General features: G+C 38.8%; 1 protein-coding gene across 1 annotated transcript; it reads right to left on the reverse strand.

Moving 5' to 3' along the window:
• Nucleotides 1-1,237: 1,237 nt before the first annotated feature.
• dapk2b (death-associated protein kinase 2b) lies at nucleotides 1,238-23,270 on the reverse strand. The gene is made up of 11 exons (XM_063002087.1): nucleotides 23,145-23,270; nucleotides 12,758-12,979; nucleotides 11,128-11,266; nucleotides 8,835-8,964; nucleotides 8,534-8,582; nucleotides 8,401-8,427; nucleotides 6,933-7,085; nucleotides 6,580-6,625; nucleotides 3,138-3,227; nucleotides 2,363-2,422; nucleotides 1,238-2,000 (listed from the first exon to the last, which is right to left on the reverse strand). The coding sequence occupies exons 1-11, from the start codon at nucleotides 23,219-23,221 to the stop codon at nucleotides 1,923-1,925; spliced, it is 1,071 nt and encodes a 356-aa protein (XP_062858157.1). The 5' UTR covers nucleotides 23,222-23,270; the 3' UTR covers nucleotides 1,238-1,922.
• Nucleotides 23,271-24,320: the final 1,050 nt, after the last annotated feature.

A 24,320-nucleotide genomic window follows, 5' to 3' on the forward strand; every position in this document is an offset into this window, starting at 1 on the left:
TCAACAGCGCACCTCAAGCGAGTAGTTCTCCACCAAAACAGTGCAGTTATACACTCAACATAAATGTCAACCACCAAAACTATTACAGAAGTACTAATACTACTGAGTACTAATACTACTGAGTACTAATACTACTAAGTACTAATACTACTGAGTACTAATACAACTAATATTAGTTATGGCGCGCTACGAGTAAAGGCACGAACGGACTCTGCGCGTTCCACTGTTGCCAGATTGGGCGTTTTTTTTTTTTTTTAGAAAAACAATTTAATAGCATTTAAATAACACTTCTATTGAAAAGAAAATATTCAGTTTTAAGAAGCCCCAGCATTGTAGAAGGTTGTTAAAAGTAAAGTCAATTTTCAATGCTGATTTGGCTTAATAGTGTTGGTCAGAATGTATCATATTCTTGAAAGAAAATTAAAATTAGTTTTCCATGCATTCACACTAGCATGTTCACACAAGTGTGCAGTCAAATGATGAAGTATTGCAAAGGAATATCTTTGAAATTCTTCCTCATAATGTTAAGGTTATAGGCTATATTTTAGTTTTTCACTTGTCAGGGAAAATTAGAAAAAAATAAAAAAGCTTATTATGCTAGGTTTGATGTCATTCTACATGGCACTCACTGCCATAGGTAAACAAGTGAGTGACCAAAACACTACTAGATCAACAGCCACTAGCCACATACAAAAAATAAGATATCAGACAGTTTCTGTGCCGCCCCTGTGTGAGCAATGGTCTCAGTTTGGCCACCCCTATGAAAACTGTCTGGCTTTGCCATGGTCTACAGTCGAAAAAGAAGCAGATGAAATAGCTGATAAGAGATGAAGGACTAATTCAGTGGTGTATTCAGCTTGTATTTTTAGCCAGAAACCAGAAAAGAGGTTCGCAGGTACCGGCATCCAATTTTGGTATTTTTGGCAGTTTTTCTGAAATTTTTATTATTCATATCGATATCGGAATTATATCGTATCGACCGAAATTAGGAGTTATATCGTGATATAAATTTTAGCCATATCGTCCAGCCCTAAGCACAACACACACTAACACACCACCACCATGCTGAGAATGATCCACCACCCAAATAATACATACTCTGTAGTAGCCCTGTGGGGGTCCTGACCATTGAAGAACAGGGTGAAAGCAGGCAAAAAAGTATGTAGGGAAACAGATGGACAACTACAGTCAGTAATTGTAGAACTACAAAGTGCTTCTAATTGGTAAGTGGAGCTGAGAAAATGAACAGTGAGTGTAGAAACAAGGAGGTGGTCATAATGTTATGCTTGATGCCAGTGTACAGTCTAATACAAAATGTCATGCTCTTTTAATAAAAATCCATGTTTTGTTGATATCCTCATACTAAATGACTATTCATTTTCATTTGGTGAATTTAAAATATAGGGGGAGATAAGAGATATCACATCCCCATTTTGTTAAAAAAAAAAAAGGGTTAAGATGTGCTAACTTATTCTTATCTGGAATTTGACCAGGGGTGTCAATATGTTAAAATTAGACTGTATTAAGACAGCAGACACCTTTCAAGCAGCGGACTCCAAAGTCTTCAATTAATGCAAATGGAAGGTTTCAGAAAGCTTAAAACTTAAAAGAAGGTTTCATGTTACATTAATCATTGCACTCATAACAAATATAAAACATTCATTACTATTCTGCACAGCTTTAGACACATTATTTTAAAATCACCCCATTGGCACTTATTGCATCATCCATTTCCATGTCTGAATCTGTCCAAGGCATATATATGCATATTATTCAGACTCACTTACTAATCATTTTATCTTTATGAGTTGTGAACATGTTGAAGGCCCTTCCTGAAAAGTTTCACATCATTGTATTTCTGAGACTGGCGTCTTATTGCCTACTGCAGAAGCTTTATCATGATGAAGTGGCCCTGATGAACCTCAGGAGGTGCTGCTCCTTTTCCTGGTCTTGGGTCTCTTTATCAACACGTCCTCCTCCTGGTCGCTTTCACAGTCATACTGAAACATAATTTCTGTGAACATTTTGGGTCTATACTGGAAGAAACTACTTTATATTAATGTTCAAAGTTGTGATATGAAGTATTTAAGAACATGTTGTGATGTTTGGATGTCCAAATACTTGTGTACAAGTAGTGCATAAATAAGTTATCATCATTCTATATGTTTAGTTTCAATGAATATCTATGAACAAAAATAGCATGCATGTAGAAAAAACTCCACATTTTGACCTGAATGAGGTCTGAATGTCCGTAAAATTTAACATTATACATTATTATAACATTTAACATTATAATAGCCCTCAGTAATTCATTTCCAGTAGAGGCATGATTTAGTAGGTAGAATGTGAATATGATACTTACTTCTGGTTTCTTCATCATACGTGTCAAATGGTTACAAAGAGCAACAATCCTGAAGGAGAACTATGTAAGAGAAGAAGAAGAATCAATGTGAGAACAAAAACTACAAGGTCAACGTATTATCAGTAAAAAGGCAATGTGCGGGATAAAGTTCAGGGGTCGTATTCATTCAGGTGGCAGTAAAATGTGCTAGCCCACAACGTTCGAAAATCAAATTGGAATCTCTGTGTTATCAACAGGCCAGGCAACTCCACAGACATGATTGGCTGTGTCTGTTGGGATGGATGGATGGATGGATGGATAGATAGATAGACAGACAGATAGATAGATAGATAGATACTTTATTATCCCAAAGGCAATTAGGGACTAATCCCGAAGGAAATTAAGGTGTTATGTGGGAGGGATGGTAAAAGGGATTCTTCATTACTGCAGCAATGGCAGTCTCTGCTGGCTGGGCAAAGGCACCTACACAGAGATGGTGAATAATAATAATGGCAAGCAGTGCGTGACACTTTGTACATGATACTTCTCTTTGTGAACCTGTATCTGACAGGTGTTTGACAACTGCACACTTGTCTGAGGGGGCATGTGTTAGGTACAGGTGTCTGCAGCAATGGACCAGATTGAGGGGCAAAAAAATGCACTGCACCTCATAACTTAAGTAACCATGTGTTTAAATTGTATTTGCTTAATGGCTTGACATTTAACAGAGGTTTATGTCATGCTGTTACTAACAGTTCAGCACACAGTTCAGATACAACTGGCTGTAGTAGGTTACCTTCCACCTGCGGCGGACATGTTGTCTTCTGAAATTCTCAATGTTGACTACAGACTGTCTGCGCACCAGTGCTTGCCTGTGGTCCAAAGGCTAAAAAAATAAAAAAGATCAATTAAACACAGAATTAATATGAAGGTGAGAATCATTTCATATAGAAGAGTCTTAAGATTCTTATTTTAGGTAATATAAACACAAAAAAATTAACCACATTACCCTTGAGATTATGTGAATCTACATTTTTATTTGACCTTTTCCCCACATATATATCAAAAAAGCTGAGCAAATCTGTGAGGAAAATTGTTGACTTTTTATTTAGTTAATGTTCTTTGAAAGAAAGAAAGAAAGAAAGAAAGAAAGAAAGAAAGAAAGAAAGAAAGAAAGAAAGAAAGAAAGAAAGAAAGAAAGAAAGAAAGAAAGAAAATAAAAAGAAAGAAAGTAATAATCAAGGAACATTCATCACAGTGATGTTTATGACTAACTTTTGGCTAATCACAATAAATATGAAATTTATAGTACAACTTGGATTATATATGAAAGTAAATTAAAGTAAGGGAAGTCAGTTACAGGCAAATTACATTGGTTCACGATCTCAGCAAAAACAGCTCAGAAAAAAAGAGAACTATGGCTAAACATCTTGTTCAACATTTTCAAAAAGCACACCTTGTTAGAACAATGTTCTACAGACAGACAAATCAAATGCACACTTTTAAACAAAAACTGTCTGGCAAAAGGCAAATAAAAAAGTTTCTAAAAATAAGAAAGAAAAATGGCAATGGCAACTGTTTTGAATAGTGTGGGAGTGCTGCACATGGTAACAAACATTTTATGCACGAAAAATGAGCAGTGTGTGCAATAAGGCTAAAGTTCCTCCAAAGTGACAGAAAGTGTTTCACAAGGTTGGATAACTTTATCTCCTAAATAAATACAATAATGTTTTACAATAATGTTTTACAGAATATGTTAAATATCATTTTTAATGATGTGCAACTACACAGATCATACAAATAACTGTTATCCAGTGTGTGCAATAGCACAGGGAATCAGAAAGTTTGTAGAAATGTGGTGATTAAATCAGTGTGAAATAAAAAGGGATGTAAATGTTTTTTTTCGTTCTTTTATGTACACCTAATTTCAATTTTGTTTTAACCCCCTTTATCTAAAACTAATCAGTCTATATCTCACATAAGTTAATATTGCCAGGCTTACTACAAAAGAGTTAAAACTGCTGCACATTTAGATGCACATTGCTCTAAACACAAGTGTTTTAGTACACAACAATTACCAAAAGCTGTACAATGATGTAGGGTGATATATTTATTACCATATACCATGTAATTTTACTTTGATGATATCGTCCAAAAAGAAGTTAGTGAGGATAATTATTTGAAGCTCTTAATGTAATGATATTGAAATGTAAGTGTAATGATATAGCAGCAAATCAGCATGTTCATATATACATTTTTTATCATAAGCATTTGCAGTTATTAATGTGAAACAAAGTCAGTATTAGACCAACGTTAGACTTTGTCCGATACCCAAAGCTTTGATATTAATATCGGTGCATGCCTAATTTTAGTACTGCTTTTAGAAATAATACACAAATATGACTGGAACTAATAAATGCTATTGTAAATAAAAAATACTGTAATGCTTTTTCAAGTGTTACATGTGCAAAGTGAATGTAATATGGGTGCATTGTATACGAAATTGTGCAGAAACATGCTTTTAAATTAAAGACTGGCTGTTGTAACTCTCCTTTGCAAGCTCTTCTCAGCAACTCCAGGAGACCCTGGTTCACCTGGTTCTTGAGGGCAGGAGTGGATCATCATTTTCCATTCTCCACATCTACCTTTAAGGAGCCCATTACTCCCTGGAGCCAGCACAGTTCAGTATGTAGCTCCTCTCTCAGAGAGCTAAGCTGAGCTTGTCTCTCTAAGTAACAGTCACTGATGCTGTCTAGGCTGGTTTCTGTAGCCATAATGTCCTGCTGAAGATCCTTCCTTAAAGCCACTACCTTACGGAGCTCGTAACGAAGCTGTGAGAGTTCCCGTCCCACACTCGCACTTTCCTCTCTGTACCAGACCTCCTTCTTATTATAGGTGGAAAGAAAAGCTTCAACATCCTCCTGAACACACTCTCGTTTTTTGGCTACCTCCTCCAGGCTGGTATCTATGAGTGAGATATCATTCACTACTTGGGCAAAGCGCTCAAAGTTGATATAGGTTTTGTTGGGTGGGATGCTGCAGTGAGAGTGGATGGTGTACTCCTTTAGGTGTTTGGTCTTTAACTGATGCGGTGCAGTTTGCCTCTGTGTTGAGATGCTGTTGCCCACATGCCCATGGGACTTTAGAGATAGGAACCAAAGGAAAAATTAGGTAAGTGTGTGACCTGTAAAGTGTTTTGCAGTCACAGCACTCAATTATAGGTTGGGAGGTGGGCAGTGGAATGCATGTTAGTGTAAAGGAGATTAAAGGGATCAAATCAAACCACACTGAGGTCAGATCACTGTTCAGTCAATGGCATTATAGGTTTTTTGACCAAACACTTCCATTATGCAAGAAATATCCATGCAGGTTAACTGGTGGGGTGAGACAGGGTAATCTCTGAGTACACACAGTGCTAAATGGGTTTGTTTTTGTTTGTTTGACTGAGTAAGGTGGACAACAGAGACAGGGTGACTGTGTATGAAGACTATTTAAAATACAATACTGTAGAAATGTAAGGAATCGGTTACTGAATCATATCCTTCTGCCTTCCCAAATATGGCCGGCAGAGAAGGCATGGAGGCGCAGATGATTGATGTGTCGGTTCCCTTTAACTGTCATCTGTGCCTTGTTGAGCGTTAATTTGCTCCAGGTGGAAGTGTTTCTATTTATAATGGTTTCTTTTTACAGTTTGTCATAGCTCATCTGTTGCCAACTTGCTGTTCTTTTGAAATCATAATGCCCGGCTTAGACCAGTCTGGTTTTCTGTAAGGCCAGCACACGTTTGTCTTTGTCCTGGGAACATGGCGGGAGCAGACCCCACGGATGGACCGATGCTGGACATGGGCTGTGCAAGTTGGTGGGGTTGGGGTGACGCTTGTGCATTGCTGTCCCTGGCTTGTTCTGAGTTTCCTTTCTCTCCTTTTTTGACAACTGGATTGTCGCAGGCACTCTGAGCAGCTTACCATATTGTGAAAACCAGTTCTCATTTCTGCACTATTAAAACAAACACTCTCAGTGTTTTGTGTCTGCATTAGTCTTTCTCCTCTTTTATAAAACCTGCATTTGGCTGGCTGAATCCAAAATGAAAAGTGGACTGTTATTGCCACAATGGGAAGCCAATGGCAATGGCAGTGATTTTAAGAAATGTTGCATAAGGTTAGGTTACCAACGAAACAATAAAAACACACAAGTAAAAAAACACATGCTGTCTTATGCACAATCCTCCAGATAGTTACCTTTATCCAGGGGTGGCTGAGAGCACCTTCTACTGTTAGCCTCTTTCTGTAAATGACAAAAAAGCCAATTATAAATAACAAGAGCACTACAATAGTAGGCATGGTAACTATTTAGCACAACTATTACTGCTAAAGTGTGTGCTTTTAAACACATATTTCCTCTGGGCATTTTCTCAAGACCGTTCCTTACTGTTTGCTGATTAAATACTGACATGTTTGAGCAAGTTCTCAGAATGTGAGCAGCACAAACTTTTCTCTTAATCTAAAAACGTAAATCCTGATTCTCTTTTAAAACATTCTGAAACAGGTCCATCGACCTTTTTCGGACTGCAGTGCCATTTTTGTCCCCTCACCTTGTGTCTTTATTGAGTAGCTGTCTAATAAAGCATTTAGCCAGCTCACTGGTGCTGCCGAAGAATTCCTCATCGAAGTCATAGTTCACAGCAGAAACGTTTGCAAGAGTCTCCTGTTTGGACTCGCCTAGAAATGGTGATGCACCACTTAATCTGGAAAGTTAAAAGAAAAAAAGTTTTCACTTCTGGCAATCAAAGGGTTTAATAAATTATAATGGAACAATGATTGTGAGCCAAGTCTTCACATTCAACAACAGTGCCTGACCTTATAAATGCTAACAAATGCACTGTAGACTAAATGGGCACAAGATGACAAACTTTAAAATCTTATGGAAAACCTGTTAAGGCTGCAAAGGGAGAGGTGGGTGGACTTAATATTAATGCTTATTGTTTTAAACCGGAATGTCCAGTAAGTTCATGGTCAGGTGTCCATATATATATTATTAAAACCACCTCCTTGTTTCTACACACGTTGTCCATTTTATCAGCTCCACTTACCATATAGAAGCACTTTGTAGGTCTACAATTACTGACTGTAGTCCATCTGTTTCTCTGCCTGCTTTGTTAGCCCCCTTTCATGCTGTTCTTCAATGGTCAGGACTCTCCCAGGACCACCACAGAGTAGGTATTATTTGGGTGGTGGGTCATTCTCAGCACTGCTGTGACACTGACATGGTGGTGGTGTGTTAGTGTGTGTTGTGCTGGTATGAGTGGATAAGATACAGCAATGCTGATTGAGTTTTTAAACACCTAACTGTCACTGCTGGACTGAGAATAGTCCACCAACCAAAAACATCCAGTCAACAGCGCCCTGTGGGCAGCATCCTGTGACCACTGACGAAGGTCTAGAAGATGACCAGCATGAACAGCAGCAATAGACTTTACATCTACAAGGGAAACCAACTAGTAGGAGTGTCTCACAGAGTGGACAGTGAGTGGACATGGTATTTAAAAACTCCAGCAGCGCTGCTGTGTCTGATCCACTCATACCAGCACAACACACACTAACACACCACCACCATGTTATTGTCACTGCAGTGCTAAAAATGATCCACCATCTAAATAATACCTGCTCTGTAGTGATCCTGGGAGAGTCCTGACCATTGAAGAACAGCATGAAAAGGGGCTAACAAAGCATGCGGAGAAACAGACGGACTACAGTCAGTAATTGTAGAACTACAAAGTGCTTCTATATGGTAAGTGGAGCTGATAAAATGGACAGTGAGTGTAGAAACAAGGAGATGGTTTTAATGTTATGGCCGATTGGTGTATATTTACCAGGATTTGCATGTTATAAATGTAGTACATCAAGGTATTTAATATTGAATACTTAGAAACAGTAACCAGTTAAGACAAATTAAAATTAGTATAACTCTAATGAAATTCCAATTAGCCTATTTAAGAAATAATCTGGGTCTGTCACACCAGCCTCCTCAGTTAACACCTGAAACGGTGAGTTCACACTTACAGGATGTATGTGATGACTCCAATGCTCCTGCGTAGAAAGAGAAAGATCAGAAAAATGCAAGATTAAGCCATGCAATATACTGATGCTTGTGTTCTGCAAAATGCAAAGTACCAGCCAATGAATGTGCACTGACCACATGTCTGCTGCTAATCCCAGAGGCTCGTAGTTGACAATTTCTGGAGCTGAAAATGTAAAATGCAAGATGACAACAATGAAAACAGTATAAATGTTCTATTGAATATGATTAAGACTATACACTATACACTACGTATAATGGAAACCCGTCTTTCACTTCACACATAAAAGATATAATACAGTACATAAATAATACACAATGATAAGTGTATTGCACAATGATAGTGCTTCAGTACAAATGTCTGTACAGTACAGTATAAAGATAATAATATGTTATACTCTCCCCCATTCTGACTTACCCACAAATTCTGGTGTCCCAAATATGTTTTTAAACTCAGCGCCATCTTCAATCTTATGTGCCAAGCCAAAGTCTATAAGTTTGATCCGTGGCTTTGGGACGTTTTTATCCAGGAGCATAATATTTTCAGGCTGAAATCCAAAAATATGACAATAAATTCTAATGAACTGTTACCTAGACAATATGATGTCAAAAAACAGTGACTGCTGTTATAACATGAAATGCAGATTGTCACTTCGAATAAGCAAAATGATTGGTTTTTGACACCTGCTTGTTTTTGGGAGGTAAGAGTAAAGCAGAATATCTACAGGAACCCAGAACCTCAGAAATTAGAATGTTGTGACACCAAATCGAGCTGTGCTGCTGTGCCTCTAGACTCTCTACAAATGTATGGTATGTTCGGTTTGCACAGCCTGAATAATATAAGTTAAAATAACTCTAATCATTCATTGATGGAAGCTGTAAAAGTGAAAGTGAAGAATATGAAGCTATTAGTAAACAGGATGCAGGTTATCAGGCAGATCATGCCAAACTTCCCTTATCATGTGTGGCTAATAAACTCAGATTAATTGCAATCAGGTCAAACAGCACTCTGCACAAGTGTGAATATGAATGCAAACAGATAAACAGCTTAGGGGAGTGAATGGACAGTTTTAATAAAGCCGCATAATGCATAGCCGACCAAAGCTATATATAGCCTATTACACTAGTCCACCACTGCGGCGATGACCAGGATTACATTTACATTTTCTGCATTTAGCAGATGCCTTTGTCCAAAGTGACTTCCAGTACTGGGACAGTATACAGTCTGAGCAATTAAGGGTTAAGGACCTTGCTTAAGGGCCCAAGAGCAGCAACCTGGAAGTGGTGGGGATTGAACCAGCAACCTTCTGATTACTAATCCAGTACCTTAACCGCTAGGCTACAACAAGAACAATAATAATGGCTTTAATCTAACCAACATCTCAAAGGCTACAACAAGAACAATGAACATTAAAAAGTTGTACCTGTCCTTTGTTTAATAATAGCATGTAGAGAACATTTAACTTATATTAAGATCATATCTATACCTGCACTTCACGCTGTTATGATGTTGACACGCAGGTTTGATTACATCTAACTATCATGTTAACAGATGAATTTGGCAGATATTTTACCGGCACAGTTAGTCCAAATTGTGTATTTGAAAATACAATTGGGAAACTGCACTGCACTTAAACTACCATCTGCACTACCAAACTCTATTTAAGAAACGTCTCAATATTCTTCGCCATCGAGAACATTTTTCACAGGCCCCCTGTGCAGATTTTACTTTTAAGTTTTAAAACACTGTGTCTTGCTAGGCAACAAAGTGCAGAGCAGGACAGATTGTCTAAAAGGCCATCACAAAAACGATCTGCTACCATAGCAACACTTCCAGTTTCGTGTCATTTTGGACCATACAGTATGTTAAAGTTAATAAATGTGGATAGATACCTGCAGTGAAATGTGTTTAAGCTAAAAGAAAAGGCTGCAAAACCTTTTCACTTTTAGACCTGCTTCATGTCTATTTAGGTAAACTGCTACAGGTTAAAGTGATTACACTGGTGCTGTAATTAGTCATTGTAAAAATTGCTTTAGCATTACAAGAAAGTGAATTGTGCTCAATCAGTAAATATGCTTTTGAGGTGCAATGCCGACTGATATAGTAAATACTATACAAAAGGAAGAAAAATAAATGCTATATGCACACTCACTGAGCACCTTATTAATCTGTTACATATGTTAATAATTTCATAAGCTACAACTCTAAAGCTACTCTAAACAGATGAACATTGTGGGTTTACATTTACTGACTAGTCAATCTGTTAATCTGTACACTGTCACCCTCCTATACCTCATTTATCAGTGAAAATGGACAAGATGTTGAAACAATTATTATTATTAATGTTATAATTAGTGATATTATCATTAGGTGCTGTTGACTCCTAGTGACCATATGGATAGTGTTTTTCTAGAGCACACTGTCGTCTGTTTTGGTCTTCCGACTTTTTATTAGCTTGTTCATTGTTCCTCTAATTAAAGCAATTCTTCTGCCATTATAGTCACTGTGTTATTATTGTTCTATGTTGTTTTACTTCCTACCTACTTACTCTTACTGAATGTTGCTTGCTTTTACTATGTTTGTGTGCTCACTTTCCAAGATGTAGTACATAATTTCAAACATATAAAAGAAATGTCTAGTGTGCTAAAACATTTCTGCAGACACCTCAGACCAAATAGTTTAAGATGAACAATAACAATTGGACACATACCTTCAAATCAAAATGTACGATTTTTTTGGAGTGCAGGTACTGGACTCCATCAAGAATCTGTTTAATAAACTCTGTCGCCTCTTCTTCACTTAGAGATTCCTTCTGGGCCAGGAAATCAAAAAGTTCCCCTCCGGAAACCCTACAAAAGATGAAGAAATAAACTAAACTACTTGCCTCCATTACAAAATTAACCAATTATATAATGTTAACATTAAATGCAAAATATACATCACATGCAGTTCAAAATTATTTATATATACAGTATATAACATATATATACAAACTCAGTTGGGACAAAAGTTGGGACATTTTATAAAATGCAATAAAAGCAATAATCAATTTTCTTGAACCTTATTTAACTAAAAAGTACAAAAACACTTGTTTTGTCAGACCAACTTAATTGTATTGTGTAAATATAAACTCAGCTCAAAAAAGTTAAGACATGAGCAAGGTTTTAAAAAAGAGTAAAAAATTTTATGATATTCAAGTTGTTTCAACTGTTTCACACTAAATATTTCACAATAAGCAGGTGAGATAGTAACAGGTGAGGGTATCATGGTTGGGTATTTAAGGAGCTCCACCAATGGCTAAATTAAGATGGGTTGTGTGCCAAACTTTGAAAGAACATATCTTAATGCAAGATTGCAAATAAACTAGACCTTTCACCATGTACCGTACATAATAGTGTAAAAAGATTCAGGGAATCTGACAAAGAAAAAAGGCAACAAACCACTGTTGAGTATACATGACCTTTGAGACCTCAGATGGCAATGCATTGTGCTACTGTAATAAATATAGCCACATGGGCCCAAGGGTACTTCAGAAAACCATTGCCAAAAGTACCTCAGAAAATCACTTTTAACATAGTCTATCGCTGTATCAAGAAATGCAAATTGAAACTCTATAACACAAAGAGAAATCCGCTCATCAAATCAGCAGAGTTCTCTGGGCCCGAGCTCACCTCAGTTGGACCAAAGGACAATGAAAACATGCTGAGGTCAGATGACTCTACATTTTAGCTTGTTTTGGAGAAAAATGTATGTTGAGTTTCTGTGCTTACGGCACAAAGAACTATCCAGGCAATATCTGTCAGTATGAAGGTGCATCAGTACCCATGGCATGGGTCAACTGCATGTGTGTGTTTGCAGGTTATTGACAAAGAGACGTATGTTTGGATAATAGAGAGACATATGCTGCCATTAATGCAATGCTTTTTTCCAGGAAGTATATGTTTATTTTAGCAGGACAATGCCAGGCCATCATTCTGCATGCACTAATGCAGTGTGGCTTTGTAAGCACAGTGCTTGATTGGCCTGCCTACAGTCCAGAACTGTGTCCTATGTAAGTGCTGTACAGGACAAAACATGGCACAGATACAACAGTTTAAAAATACAAAAATAAATCGGCAAAAATCAAATGGAAAGAAATGCTTGATTTGAAATGAATGAATGAATGAATGAATTAATGGAATAATACACTGTAACTGCACTCTGTGTTGGTGAAATGCAGGTGACTCTCTTTCAAACCTGGTCCAACCAGGACCAACTCAAACTTCACTTATTACAGCTTTACATATCAAAATGAAGAATTATGTAACAGGCTGTATGCAGGATTTAAGTTTGTCACTTACAGTTCCAGAATAAGCACCACATCAGTACGGGTCTCATAGACGTCATGCAGCGAGATAATGTTGGGGTGCTGAAGCTGCTGTAGAATGGTCACCTCCCTTTCAATTTCCTCTCGGCGGACTCCTCTTCTGCTTACTCTGCTTTGCCGCTTCTTTATAAACTTTGCAGCATACTCCACACCTGTACTCTTCTCCCTACACTGTTTCACTATAGCAAACTGCCCACTAAAAAACAAAAAAAACTGGTTAGAATTACATCAGTAATGTATGCGGTAAAAGAAATCAGCATATACAGTTGTTTATGATATTAAAACTAGCATTTTCTTATACATGATATGGCCAAAAGTATGTGGACACCTGACCATAAGCTTGTTGTTGGACATCTCATTTCAACACCTTTTTCTATAATCATGGCTAAAAACCTGAAAGCAATAATCAGAAGGGGTGTCAACATCATTATATAGCCATATAGTGTTTTACCAAAATACAGCAGCATTGTTAAATTTGCGACGGTGTAGAATGGTGTAGTGTACAGCTGGGCGATATGACTTTGAAATACACATTAAAACCAGTAGACACAAGGCTTCAGCATTTAGACAGATCATTTACACTTTTTGTTTGTTTGTTTTTTGCTCCAGTATTTAGGGGTAACTACAGCGGATCCTTTTGGTTTGCATACAATATTTGGCACATTTTTTATGTTGGATGGCCTGATGGCCTGGATGTTCTGATGCAACCCTCCTATTTTTATCCAGGCTTCGGACCGGCACTGAGAGTGCACTGACAAGTGAAACTCCCAATGGCTAGGCTGTTCAGTTATCTCCCCAACGACACATAGCCAATGATGTCTGTGAAGACACTTAACCAGCTATCATGACACCATGATCAAAAAGTAGAGACTAGAGTGGAATAGAATTTTATTCATAAAGGGCTCCAAATAAATGAATGAAGTTTTAATTAAACATTAAAAATGTACTTTTTAATGTGTGCATAAATTTGTGACTGACACAGTAACTGGTAGGGTGGGAACTGCTCAGGGAGAGGGGGTTAAGCCCTGTAATGGATTGGTGCCCTGTCCAGGATATTCCTGCCTTGTGCCCAGTGTTTCCTGGTGAAACCTGACCCACCATGATCCTGACCCGGATAAACCGGTTGATGACAAGGAAATGAAAGTATTGTAGAACAATGTGATACCTGGCAAGAATTTAGTAAATATTTTGCATTACTAAAATAATGAATGAGAACTATTTACTATTGTATATCACACCACAGTATTCATCTTTATGAATCAAATCACCTCCCACAGAGTAAATGTCTGAGAGAAAACCCTTCATCTGGTCAGCATTAGATGGGACGTTTGGAGTAGGAAGAACACAATTTGACAGAATAAAAAAGTACAGAAATGTCCTCCTACTCACACTACCACTGTGTGAAACCCTTGCTTCCTTCTGCATTCTTACAACATTGCTTGCTGGTATTCAGAATAACCGTCTCGGGTAAAAAACATTCAAGTCAACATGATTCTTGGCAACTTGCACAAGTGGTTCTACAATATCATGATTCAAGATTAATTTATGACCAACTTAGAATTGTATGCTCCTTTGGATAAAATCATCTGCTAAATGCTGTGAAGCTGGAGCAGGCGGTTTAGAAAAGTGTGTGTTTTTTTTTACCATTAATCATGAGAATAACTTGTGCCTTAGTCTACTAGTCATATTCTATGCACAAATTGCCACAATTTCATCTGTCCCAAGCTATGCCTAAAATAATGAACACTAAACAAAGAGAACAGATATAGGAAATACCTCTCTGTGTCAGAGTTCATCTTTGCAGCTATGTCAGGCTGCATCACCAGAGCATTCCAAGTGGAATGTACAAGTAGGAAGCTGTATCAGAGTTTACTAAATAGAACCACCTCTGATACTCTCCATCACTTATAAACCTCCTATTCCATTACTTTATCAGTCTAGACCATTAAGACACAGCAGCATCAGTGCGCACTTCAGATGGCTGGCTCAGGAATGCAGATAGTGTGGGGGTGAAGGGGTCACTATGTGAGAAGCGAAGTGGAAATGGGAAGCTGTTTCCTGTCTAAAATGTGCTAGGGGTTTTCTGACAACAGTCTTGCCAAATCGGATGTTCCTGTATGTAAATTGAGGCTTGGTGATGTGACGATATATAACAGCTGGTAAAAAATGTTATTTATTTATTTTATTTTTTTTACAAATCCTCGCTTATTATTAAAAATAGATGATGCATGGTTGGAGTTGGGGCAGTTTCATTTTACCATTGTTTTACATCAGCTTTCATATTAATTACACTTTTTAATCGTTTGGGAACTAAGGACCATAATTGATGCAGTTTTGCAAGTGGAATTCCCACTTGCCCATTTTTGCTTGATACACCACACTCTTTGCTTACAAAGCCAGACTGTGGTAATGCATACAGAATGAGGCTTGACATTGTCTAGCTAAAATAACCATAGATTTTCCATGGAAAGAAGTGACCTTGATGACAATATGTGTCTTTCAAAAATCCCAATATACACCTCCACGTCAACACATATGCAAGTCAACCATGCTGTGGGCACTAATGCACCTCCACACCCTGTTGGCTTTTGCATATTTTGCGGATTGTTATGTAGTAGTAATAATAATAATAATACAATTTCATTTGAAAAGCACCTTTCACAACACCCAACACAGCACAGTTCTGGGTCACAGGTTTTAAACACGGTAGCAGATGAACAAGCACGTAACTCAAAAGGAATACTATTCCACAACTTGGGGCCAGCGTCACTAAATGCCACGTCACCAAATTTAGAGGGGTTATGTGAATTACTGCTTGTGGTCTGGCTGGTTCTTTTCACTGTTGTCATGGAGAATTCAACATTTGTTTTTTCCTGAAAACAAGCTATGACGTAGATCAACAAGCGGCACACATCAGCTGTTTTTTTTTTTTTGATGAGTTTGGATCCAGAAAACTCACAGTTTCTGTATGAACTTGATGTACAGAGTTCTCTTTGAGTAACAGATTTTCAGGTTACAATAATTTCCACCTTTAAAGTGACCTATAATCTGTGCAACTCAACTGGAAAACAAACTGGAATTGTTTAGAGTGAAAAAACCTAAAATACTATGGTTACATAAGTGCGCACACCCTCTTATCTTTGGGGATGTTTCTGCATTCAGAATGAGTCAATCACATTTAATTATTAAATAGTAGTCAGTGACACCTGCCATCAATAAAAGTGACTTTGATTAACCCCATAGTTAACCCCAAGTTCAGCTTCTCTACTAGGACTTCCCTGAAATGTATTGACATATAGTTGTATCTTACAGCAAAAGCCATGATCCACAAAGAGCTTACAAAGCATCAAATATCTTATTGTTGAAAGGTATCAAGAGGACACAAAAAATTCCAAAGCATTACATATACCATGGAACACAGTCAAGACTGTCATCAACAAGTGAATAAAATATAAAATAACAGTAACATTGCCATAGAAAACATGGCATATTTAAGTTGGCTCTATGTAGATAATAATCTAGCTTAGTGTGATCAAATTTATAGCCTTAGGACTGGCCAAATTAGGAAAAAACTAAAATGGTGGTTCAGCTGCTGGTCCATCTTAAAAGTTTGTTGCATCTGTTACATCTAAAGTAGAGTTCTAGCCCAGAGACTGTCAAACGTTATGCTAACTGGACTGGTTAGAAGCAACAACAGGAAAGAAATCTAATCCATTGAGAACAATGGGTCTTAAATTGCATAAAATGTTCTTGGAGAGAGCCCAATAATATATGAACAATTCCAGACTTTTCTGGGAAAACATAACACAAGGCAAATAAACCAGCAACACACTGAAAATCATGAATAAATCAAACCATATCAAAACATTCTTTTGTTACTACAAACTGACCTTGATATTAACTCATCTATCATGGAGACACAAAATGGTTAATGTTCTGTGTGGGGCTAAGAAAGAAACGAGTCCTCCCCAAGGCAAGCAAACGTCACTCTGGACTTTCCACCCCCAACAGCTGCTGGTTTTAACCATGCCAAGCCTGAGTTCTTAGCCCAGTAATGCCAACCTAATATTTTAATTGAACATAAAAATGTAACACCACAGCTTAAAGGAATCCTTAACATTAGATTCATGACTATAAACTGTGATCTGAAGAACCCACTGTAACTGGTGCAAGTTCTTGTTTGAAAGTCTTTGGGGGTGTTTATAATTGAATGAGGCTCCAGGCATAACAGAAAAAATGAATGACTAAAATGCCCATATGGTTAGGAGTAAGCTATAAACAAAAAGGAACATCTGCTTTTAATTTCATTAGAAAGACGTGCAGTCATGTCAAGTTCAGAAAGTCAAATTCAGAAATCAGTTTGGCAGTCATCCCTGCTAAAACTGTAATTCTTTCAGTGTGGGGTCAGAAAACCCACCCAGATCATTATCCCTCCCATGCAAATGCATTTCGATTAACACACTACTTTCAGCAGCTACTTTTTAAAAAATATATATATATTTGTTTTATGCATTTTCTCCCCTTTTTTCTCCCAACTTTTCAGCGCATCCAATTGCCTGATTGCATCACGCTTCCTCTCCACTAATGCATTTTGTCACCCACACTAGGCGAGTACATATATGCGAATCAGCCTTGTGTACGGAGAGACACACCCTGATCCGCACTATTTCCCCGCCTCTGCAGGCGCCATAAATCAGCCAGCAGAGGTTGCAGTGCATCAGTCATGAGGAGTCCGGCTTAACACCCCACCCTTAAATGAACAACAGGCCAATCGTTGTTCATGTGGCCGCTCAGCCCAGCCGGATGGCAGATGTATTCAAAATCCCAGCTCTGATGCGCTAGCGTGTGTTTTTACCGCTGCGCCACCTAAGCGGCTTCAGCAGCTACTTTAACTCAGACTGACACAAACACCCATCATTTTCAAAAACTATTTGAAATGACTTGTCAGATCCCAGTTTCCAGTTTAAGTGCATCTAGAATGATCTTTATTCTTAACTAGTATGTGTAAGTACAGTGACAAACTTGCTTAGTTTACTAACACAGGTTTAGTTCTGTCATTACAAAAGCATGTTAGTTGCATGCTTGATCAAACATTACAGACATTCAAAATTAGTTTTTGTCATTGCTCTTTATGCACACACATTTCTCTGGATTCTGGATGGGCTGAAAGTGGTAGACAGTGATTAAGGCACTGGACAGAAGGTGATCAGAAGGTTTCTGATTCAAGCCTCACCACCGCCAAGCTACCACTGTTGAGTGCCTGAGCAAGGCCCTTAACCCTCAATTGCTGCTGTAAGTGTCTGCTAAATGCCATACATTTAAATGTTAATGTCATAATTAGTCACAACAGCAATACCTGCTACCAATTCACCAGCTTATTTGTCTTGTAACATTCCACAAACTATTTCTACCCTAAGTCCAACATTTTTGGAATTGCAGGCATTAAATTAGTAATAAATGCTGACATGATAAAAGATAACTAATTTTATTCGCAGGTTAGAAAACTGGTTTTGTAAAATGAAAAGCTTTTGGATTTTAATTACATTATAATTACATACAACTTTCGCACAGTCTTGCTTGTAAGAGCCCTTTCCCCACCTGAGACCACACTAGGGGATTGGAGATCTGCTGAAAAGAGAAGGATTTTGACCTGAAAAAGGAACTGACACTAACGTTAGCGGTTTCCATGTTTTAGTTCACTTCCTTCCACTGTTTAGCCACACTGACAGATCTGTTGCATTTACTCTCATTAAAAACTATTTATTAAACAAACACAACCAAGATGTATGCAAATGAGAAGCAGAGCTTTGTGACAGTAGCCAATTGAGAGTCTGTGTGAAACTTTAAGTTCCCAGAAAACATGCTCTTCTATAGAGAAAAAACATCTGTAAATATGGGCATGTGAATAATACAAATGCTGGATAAATATTCTAGTTTATTACTAAACATTACATAATAATAGTAGACAGTCATACTTAATTGTATGTACACCTGCCAGGATGATTTTTACATGTGAGTTAAGTGTGAAGTAATGTCCTGCCAGTACATTCCATTTTGATTTTGTTAGCATCAACCCCTTTATCCTGGTCAGGGCTGCAGTGGAAACACTGGGCACAAGTCATACCCTGGACAGGGGACCAATTTATTTCAGGACTTCGACCACCCTCCCTCAGACAGAGCCAATCACTAAGGGTGCACTGATATGTGTCCTCCTAATAGCTTGGTTCACGTACCGCCATGCGCCTTCTGTATTTGTGAGCCCAGCCCAGCTCAGGCACTGTGCGCTTAGTTAAGAGGTTTAGTCTGGATACACCACTGCTGCATGTACAGTTTTAAAACAATAAAATATTGCTACTTTATGATGGGGATAAAATTTAGGCTAAAAAGCACAGCGGGATAATCCGATAATCCGCTAGCACACCAGTGCCGAGATTCTGAACTCCCGGTTTCGAATGCTCGCTGTTCAAACGCAAATCCACTAAAGCATGGGAGAATAAGAAAGGACTGGTGGACTGCGCACACATCGGAGGGAGTGTCAGGCTAATGTACACCCTCCTTGGACGCCATCAGGGGTCCCCAGCAGTGGATTGTTTAGCTAAAATTGGGAGAAAAAGAAGGAAACATGCATAATAAAGCAGAGACAGCTCAGTGTCATGTTCATTTTACCATGGCTGCTATTGTAAATGTATAATAACTCTTTTATTTCATTGCTATATAAGCAGGTATCGCATGTTCCCCTGCCCTCTGACCAGTTTAAATTACTCTTGGTGGCCAGTACACTGCTTTATAAATATTTAATTAATGTCAACATCTTGCATGCTTTTTGAACAATAGCGATTCTAAGTATGGCATGCCACAGATGATCGATCCTTTGTGGTATGACTCTGTAAACCATGTATGCAGTCAGACATCACCGTCATGGAAGAGATGTGGAAGGTCTTACATGCATTCTAAATGATAAATGAGGTGACGTGATCATCAACGCACGGAAAAAAAAACAACAACAACGAGTGGGACACGGAGGAGTAACTGGGTTGGGTGTGAGTGATATTTTCTTTGCAAGAATTCTCTGAACATCATTATTCTTTCTCTTATTCTCTGTAGCATGCTCATTTCACACAGCTGTAGCAATGGCTTAGCTTTCACACGTCTCAGACGGTTGTGTAAAACCACATACAAGATGTTTCCTCTTTCACTTAAGACATGAGTGCTTATGAACAAAACTGTCCCAGTAGACCTTTTTGTGTTCTGAGCACGATTTCCTGCTATATAAATCATAAATTTGGGTAAAGATTACTAACACAGCCCACATCTAAGACTTCTAGCCCACAATGGAAAAGTATAACATACTGTTAATCTAAACATGCAGTTGTTGCTTCAATATCTTCACATCATTTTCCTTCCTCATAATGCCATCTATTTTGTGATGCACCAGTCCCTCCTGCAGTAAAGCCCCCCCACAACATGATGCTGCCACCCTCCATGCTTCATGGTTAGTATGATGTTCTTTGGCTTGCCAGCCTTCCTCTATTTCCTCTATACATAATAATGGACATTGTCCAAAAAGCAAGATATTTGTCCCCATGTGCAGTTGCAAAATGTAATGTTTTATGGCAGTTCTGGAGCAGTGGCTTCATCCTTGACGAGCCTTTCAGAACATACTATCAATATAGGACACATTTTACTGTTGATATCAATACCGTCACAAGGTCATTTGTTATCGTTCTTAAGCTGATTTGTATTTTGCACACCAAAGTACATTAATCTCTAGGAGAAAGCATGTGTCGCCTTCCTGAATGGTATTATGGCTGCAAGGTCCCATGGTCTTTAAACTTGCATGTTAATTTTGAGTAGATAAACGTGGTACATTCACTCACTCACTCAGTGGCTTAACCGCTTATCCAATTAGGGTCGCGTGCTAGAGCCTATCACAGCTTTTCAATTGGCGCAAGGCACACAGTAACAGCCTGGACGGGGTGCCAGTCCAACGCAGGGCAGACACACACACACATACACACACCCATTCACCTATAAAGCAATTCAGTGTCTCCAATTAACCTGACTGCATGTTTTTGGACTGTGGGAGGAAACTGGAGCTCCCAGAGAAAACCCACGCAGACACGGGGAGAACATGCAAACTCCGTACAGAAAGTACCCGGACCGCCCCGCCTGGGGATCAAACCCAGGACCTTCTTGCTGTGAGGCGACAGTGCATGATTTCAACTGTATCTCCAAATGGTTGAAGTTGAATCAGATTATGTAACTACTGACGTCATTCCAATTCGGTACAATACACTACAACCCTGTGTAATACAGTTCAGGTACCTTTTTGAAACTAGGGTGTGTCAGATAAACAGCCAGTAAACTGAGGGAGGGAACGTTGAGTGGGACACAAATCAAGTTCGCCAGATGGTGACTTTTCTCATATATTCACAATAACAGACATCCACCTTCTAGCTACAGGGCATGCCACCTCCACTGCGCTCTGAACTGTCAATAACCTTACCTGGATAATAGATGCTGCTTCCATTAGCAGACGTGAGACTTTGTCATTCGATTTAACAGTGCATATTATTCATGTTTGTGATATAACCAGTTCTCCACAGGCTTAATTGCAGCTTGTTATATGCCATCTTTTTAGTGATGCTTTGTTTATAGGCCAGAAAGAAAGGATAAGCACCTGGACATAAGGCAACACCTTTCCTGAAAGTGTACAAGCAATTCAGCAGTGTAACCCCACTTCCTTTATGAATGGATTTATAACTTCATTCTGCTGAAAAGACACTATGAGTAATGTTTTCACAGTTGCTGTGCTTAAGTTGAGTGATGAGAGCTGGCCTCGCCTCTTGGAGCAGCTCTCGGGGAAGCGTGCCTTTTATAGCAGTGATAGCTCAGCGGTTCAGGCACAGGATTAGTATTTAGAAGGTTGCGGGTTCAAGCCCCACCCATGCCAGGTTGCCATTTAGCCCTTGAGCAAGGCCCTCAATCATTAACTGCCCCCCATATTCTCTCTACATGTAGGTTTTTTGGCCAATGAAATTCAATTCTTTTTTTCTATGGAACTTTTGTTTGATCATTTTGTTCATAGGAAGCTCTTAAGCCCATTCTTTTTTTATTTTATTTATACCCCCCCCACTTTTTTCCCCCAGTGTAGTTAGTCAGTGTAATTACCCTGAATGCGTCCTCTATACTGATTCGACCCTTCACCGCTGACTGAGGACGCCTCTCAACTGACATACGCCCCCTCCGGCACGTACAGTCAGTACAGATAGTGCATTTTTCACCCGCACCAGTCGAGTTCATATACTTGACAGGCACTGTGCACGGAGGGCCAAACCCCCATCAGCCTAATTCCTCAGCCAGCAGGGGCCGCAGTTGCACCAGTTATGAGGACCTATGAGCCGACTTTTTACCCCTAACCCTGAACAACAGCCAATTGTTGTTCATACTGCCGCCCAGCCTAGTCGGAGAGGTAGAGCTGAGGTTCGATACGATGTATTCGAAACCCCAACCCTGGTGAGCTAGCGTACTTTACCGCTGCGCCACCTTAGCGGCTTTCTTAAGCTCATTCTTAAGCTCACCTTAATTACTACTTGCATAAATATTTCAACACAGATATAGAACAAAAGCACTGTTGTTTGTAATGGCTGTTTATAAGGTTAGGATGGCTCTCTGTACGTGATACAGCTTTTTAGGTTATAGGAAGCAGCCACTGATTGGACACGTGTCTGTGATCTGACTCTCCACAGTTAGAAATAGGAAATGATTAGAACAAAATTTACCGTCTTGTAACATGTACTCAAGAATACATGTTACCTTTAGTTTGTATATGTTTCTATAAAATGTATATGAATGTACTTTAAGCTCAGTAAAATTACTTATGTATGCTCAGATATGAAAAATACACAAACTTAAGCTACAAAAGACAAACCCTTGGGGGTACTGCCCCAGCAATGAAGACATGGAGACTACGAGTAGAGGCAAAAATCAAACCTCGGCTCCCTTAGATGTGTGTCAGCAACCCTACCTACCTATGCCTTGACCTATATTGAGTTTTAATAACACTACACTCATTTTAACGTCCATGAGTATAATATTCGTTAGAGAAACACAGCCAATCTGAGCATGTTGCTAAGCACAAACAACAGCCTTCTGTTAGCTCCTCTGTTCTTTTCAGCTATGACTAGGACTTCCAGCACAGTAATTTTCTAGACCAACATCAGTGACCTGTCATTTAGATCGTTCTTTAAATGCACTCAAGCATGTAGTAGGACTGCAGTTTTTAATGTCAAACCACATGCTTCCTTTATTCTGGTCTTGCAGTGTTAACTAGTCACACAAACATGTATCATGTCACTTACCTTCCAAGGTCCTTTCCCATTTCATAAAAATCCTCCACTTTCTGTTGCTTGAACACAGCCATGCCCAGAGTCTTCATTGATGATGATTATGTCTTGAAGGTTATCAGGTAAACAAGTTTCAGTAGGGATCCCCCCAGCATAACACACACTAGACCGGAGATGCTGTAAAAGATTTTTATTCATGTACGTTACCCATATGATGAGCACACACGTTCCAGCTTGCTACCTGCATTCCATCACTGAAGGGTGGAACCTAACATATCATGTTACTTAAGAATGTCCCAAATGCTTTATTTTGACCTGTGAATTTGACCTGTGAAGGACAGTGGGACCTAATGGGTAAACATACAAGCATAATAAGCAAAACAGATATTTTATTATACTGTGATTATTCAGGTGTGCACCCATTTCTTTTTCTTTTTACAATTTATTTCTTGTATGGCATGTTTGTTTGTTTGTTTATTAGGATTTTAACGTCATGTTTTACACTTTGGTTACATTCATGACAGACACGGTAGTTACTCGTTACACAAGGTTCATCAGTTCACAAGGTTATATCAAACACAGTCATGGACAATTTAGTGTCTCCAATTCACCTCACTTGCCTGTCTTTGGATTGTGGGAGGAAACCGGAGCACCCGGAGGAAACCCACGCAAACACGGGGAGAACATGCAAACTCCACAAAGAAAGGACGCGGACCGCCCCACCTGGGGATTGAACCCAAGATCTTCTTGCTGTGAGGCGACAGTGCCACCCATTTGCTTTAAATCTGTTCTAACCAATACAACCAGATTCTGATGTTTTGATTTTTGAAGAAATTTCCTTTTAGATACCACCACATTCTTACCCCAGCATTTCATTTCCTCATAGTTTAACACATCAGTGCATTCAAACATTTTTCCTGATAATTCTATCTGTTCTGTTAGTTTGAGCTCCATCTCTGAGTGTAAAATCTGCTTGATGAAAAGCTAAATAAGTCATTTATCGCATTTACACCAGCATGGTGTCAATGCTGGTGCCAAAATAGTTTCATGCTTTTTTACCACAAAATTACAGGTTCTCGGCCAGAAAAATTGGTGCCGTTCTGACCCCATAATCTTGTTGGTCTGGAACCAGCAAACCTGTGATGCAAGTGCCCAGTGGGTGGGTGGGTAGGATGTCCCAACCTTTTGTGT

Source organism: Trichomycterus rosablanca, chromosome 1 (genome assembly GCF_030014385.1).
Source record: "Trichomycterus rosablanca isolate fTriRos1 chromosome 1, fTriRos1.hap1, whole genome shotgun sequence".
Taxonomy (NCBI): Eukaryota; Metazoa; Chordata; class Actinopteri; order Siluriformes; family Trichomycteridae; genus Trichomycterus; species Trichomycterus rosablanca.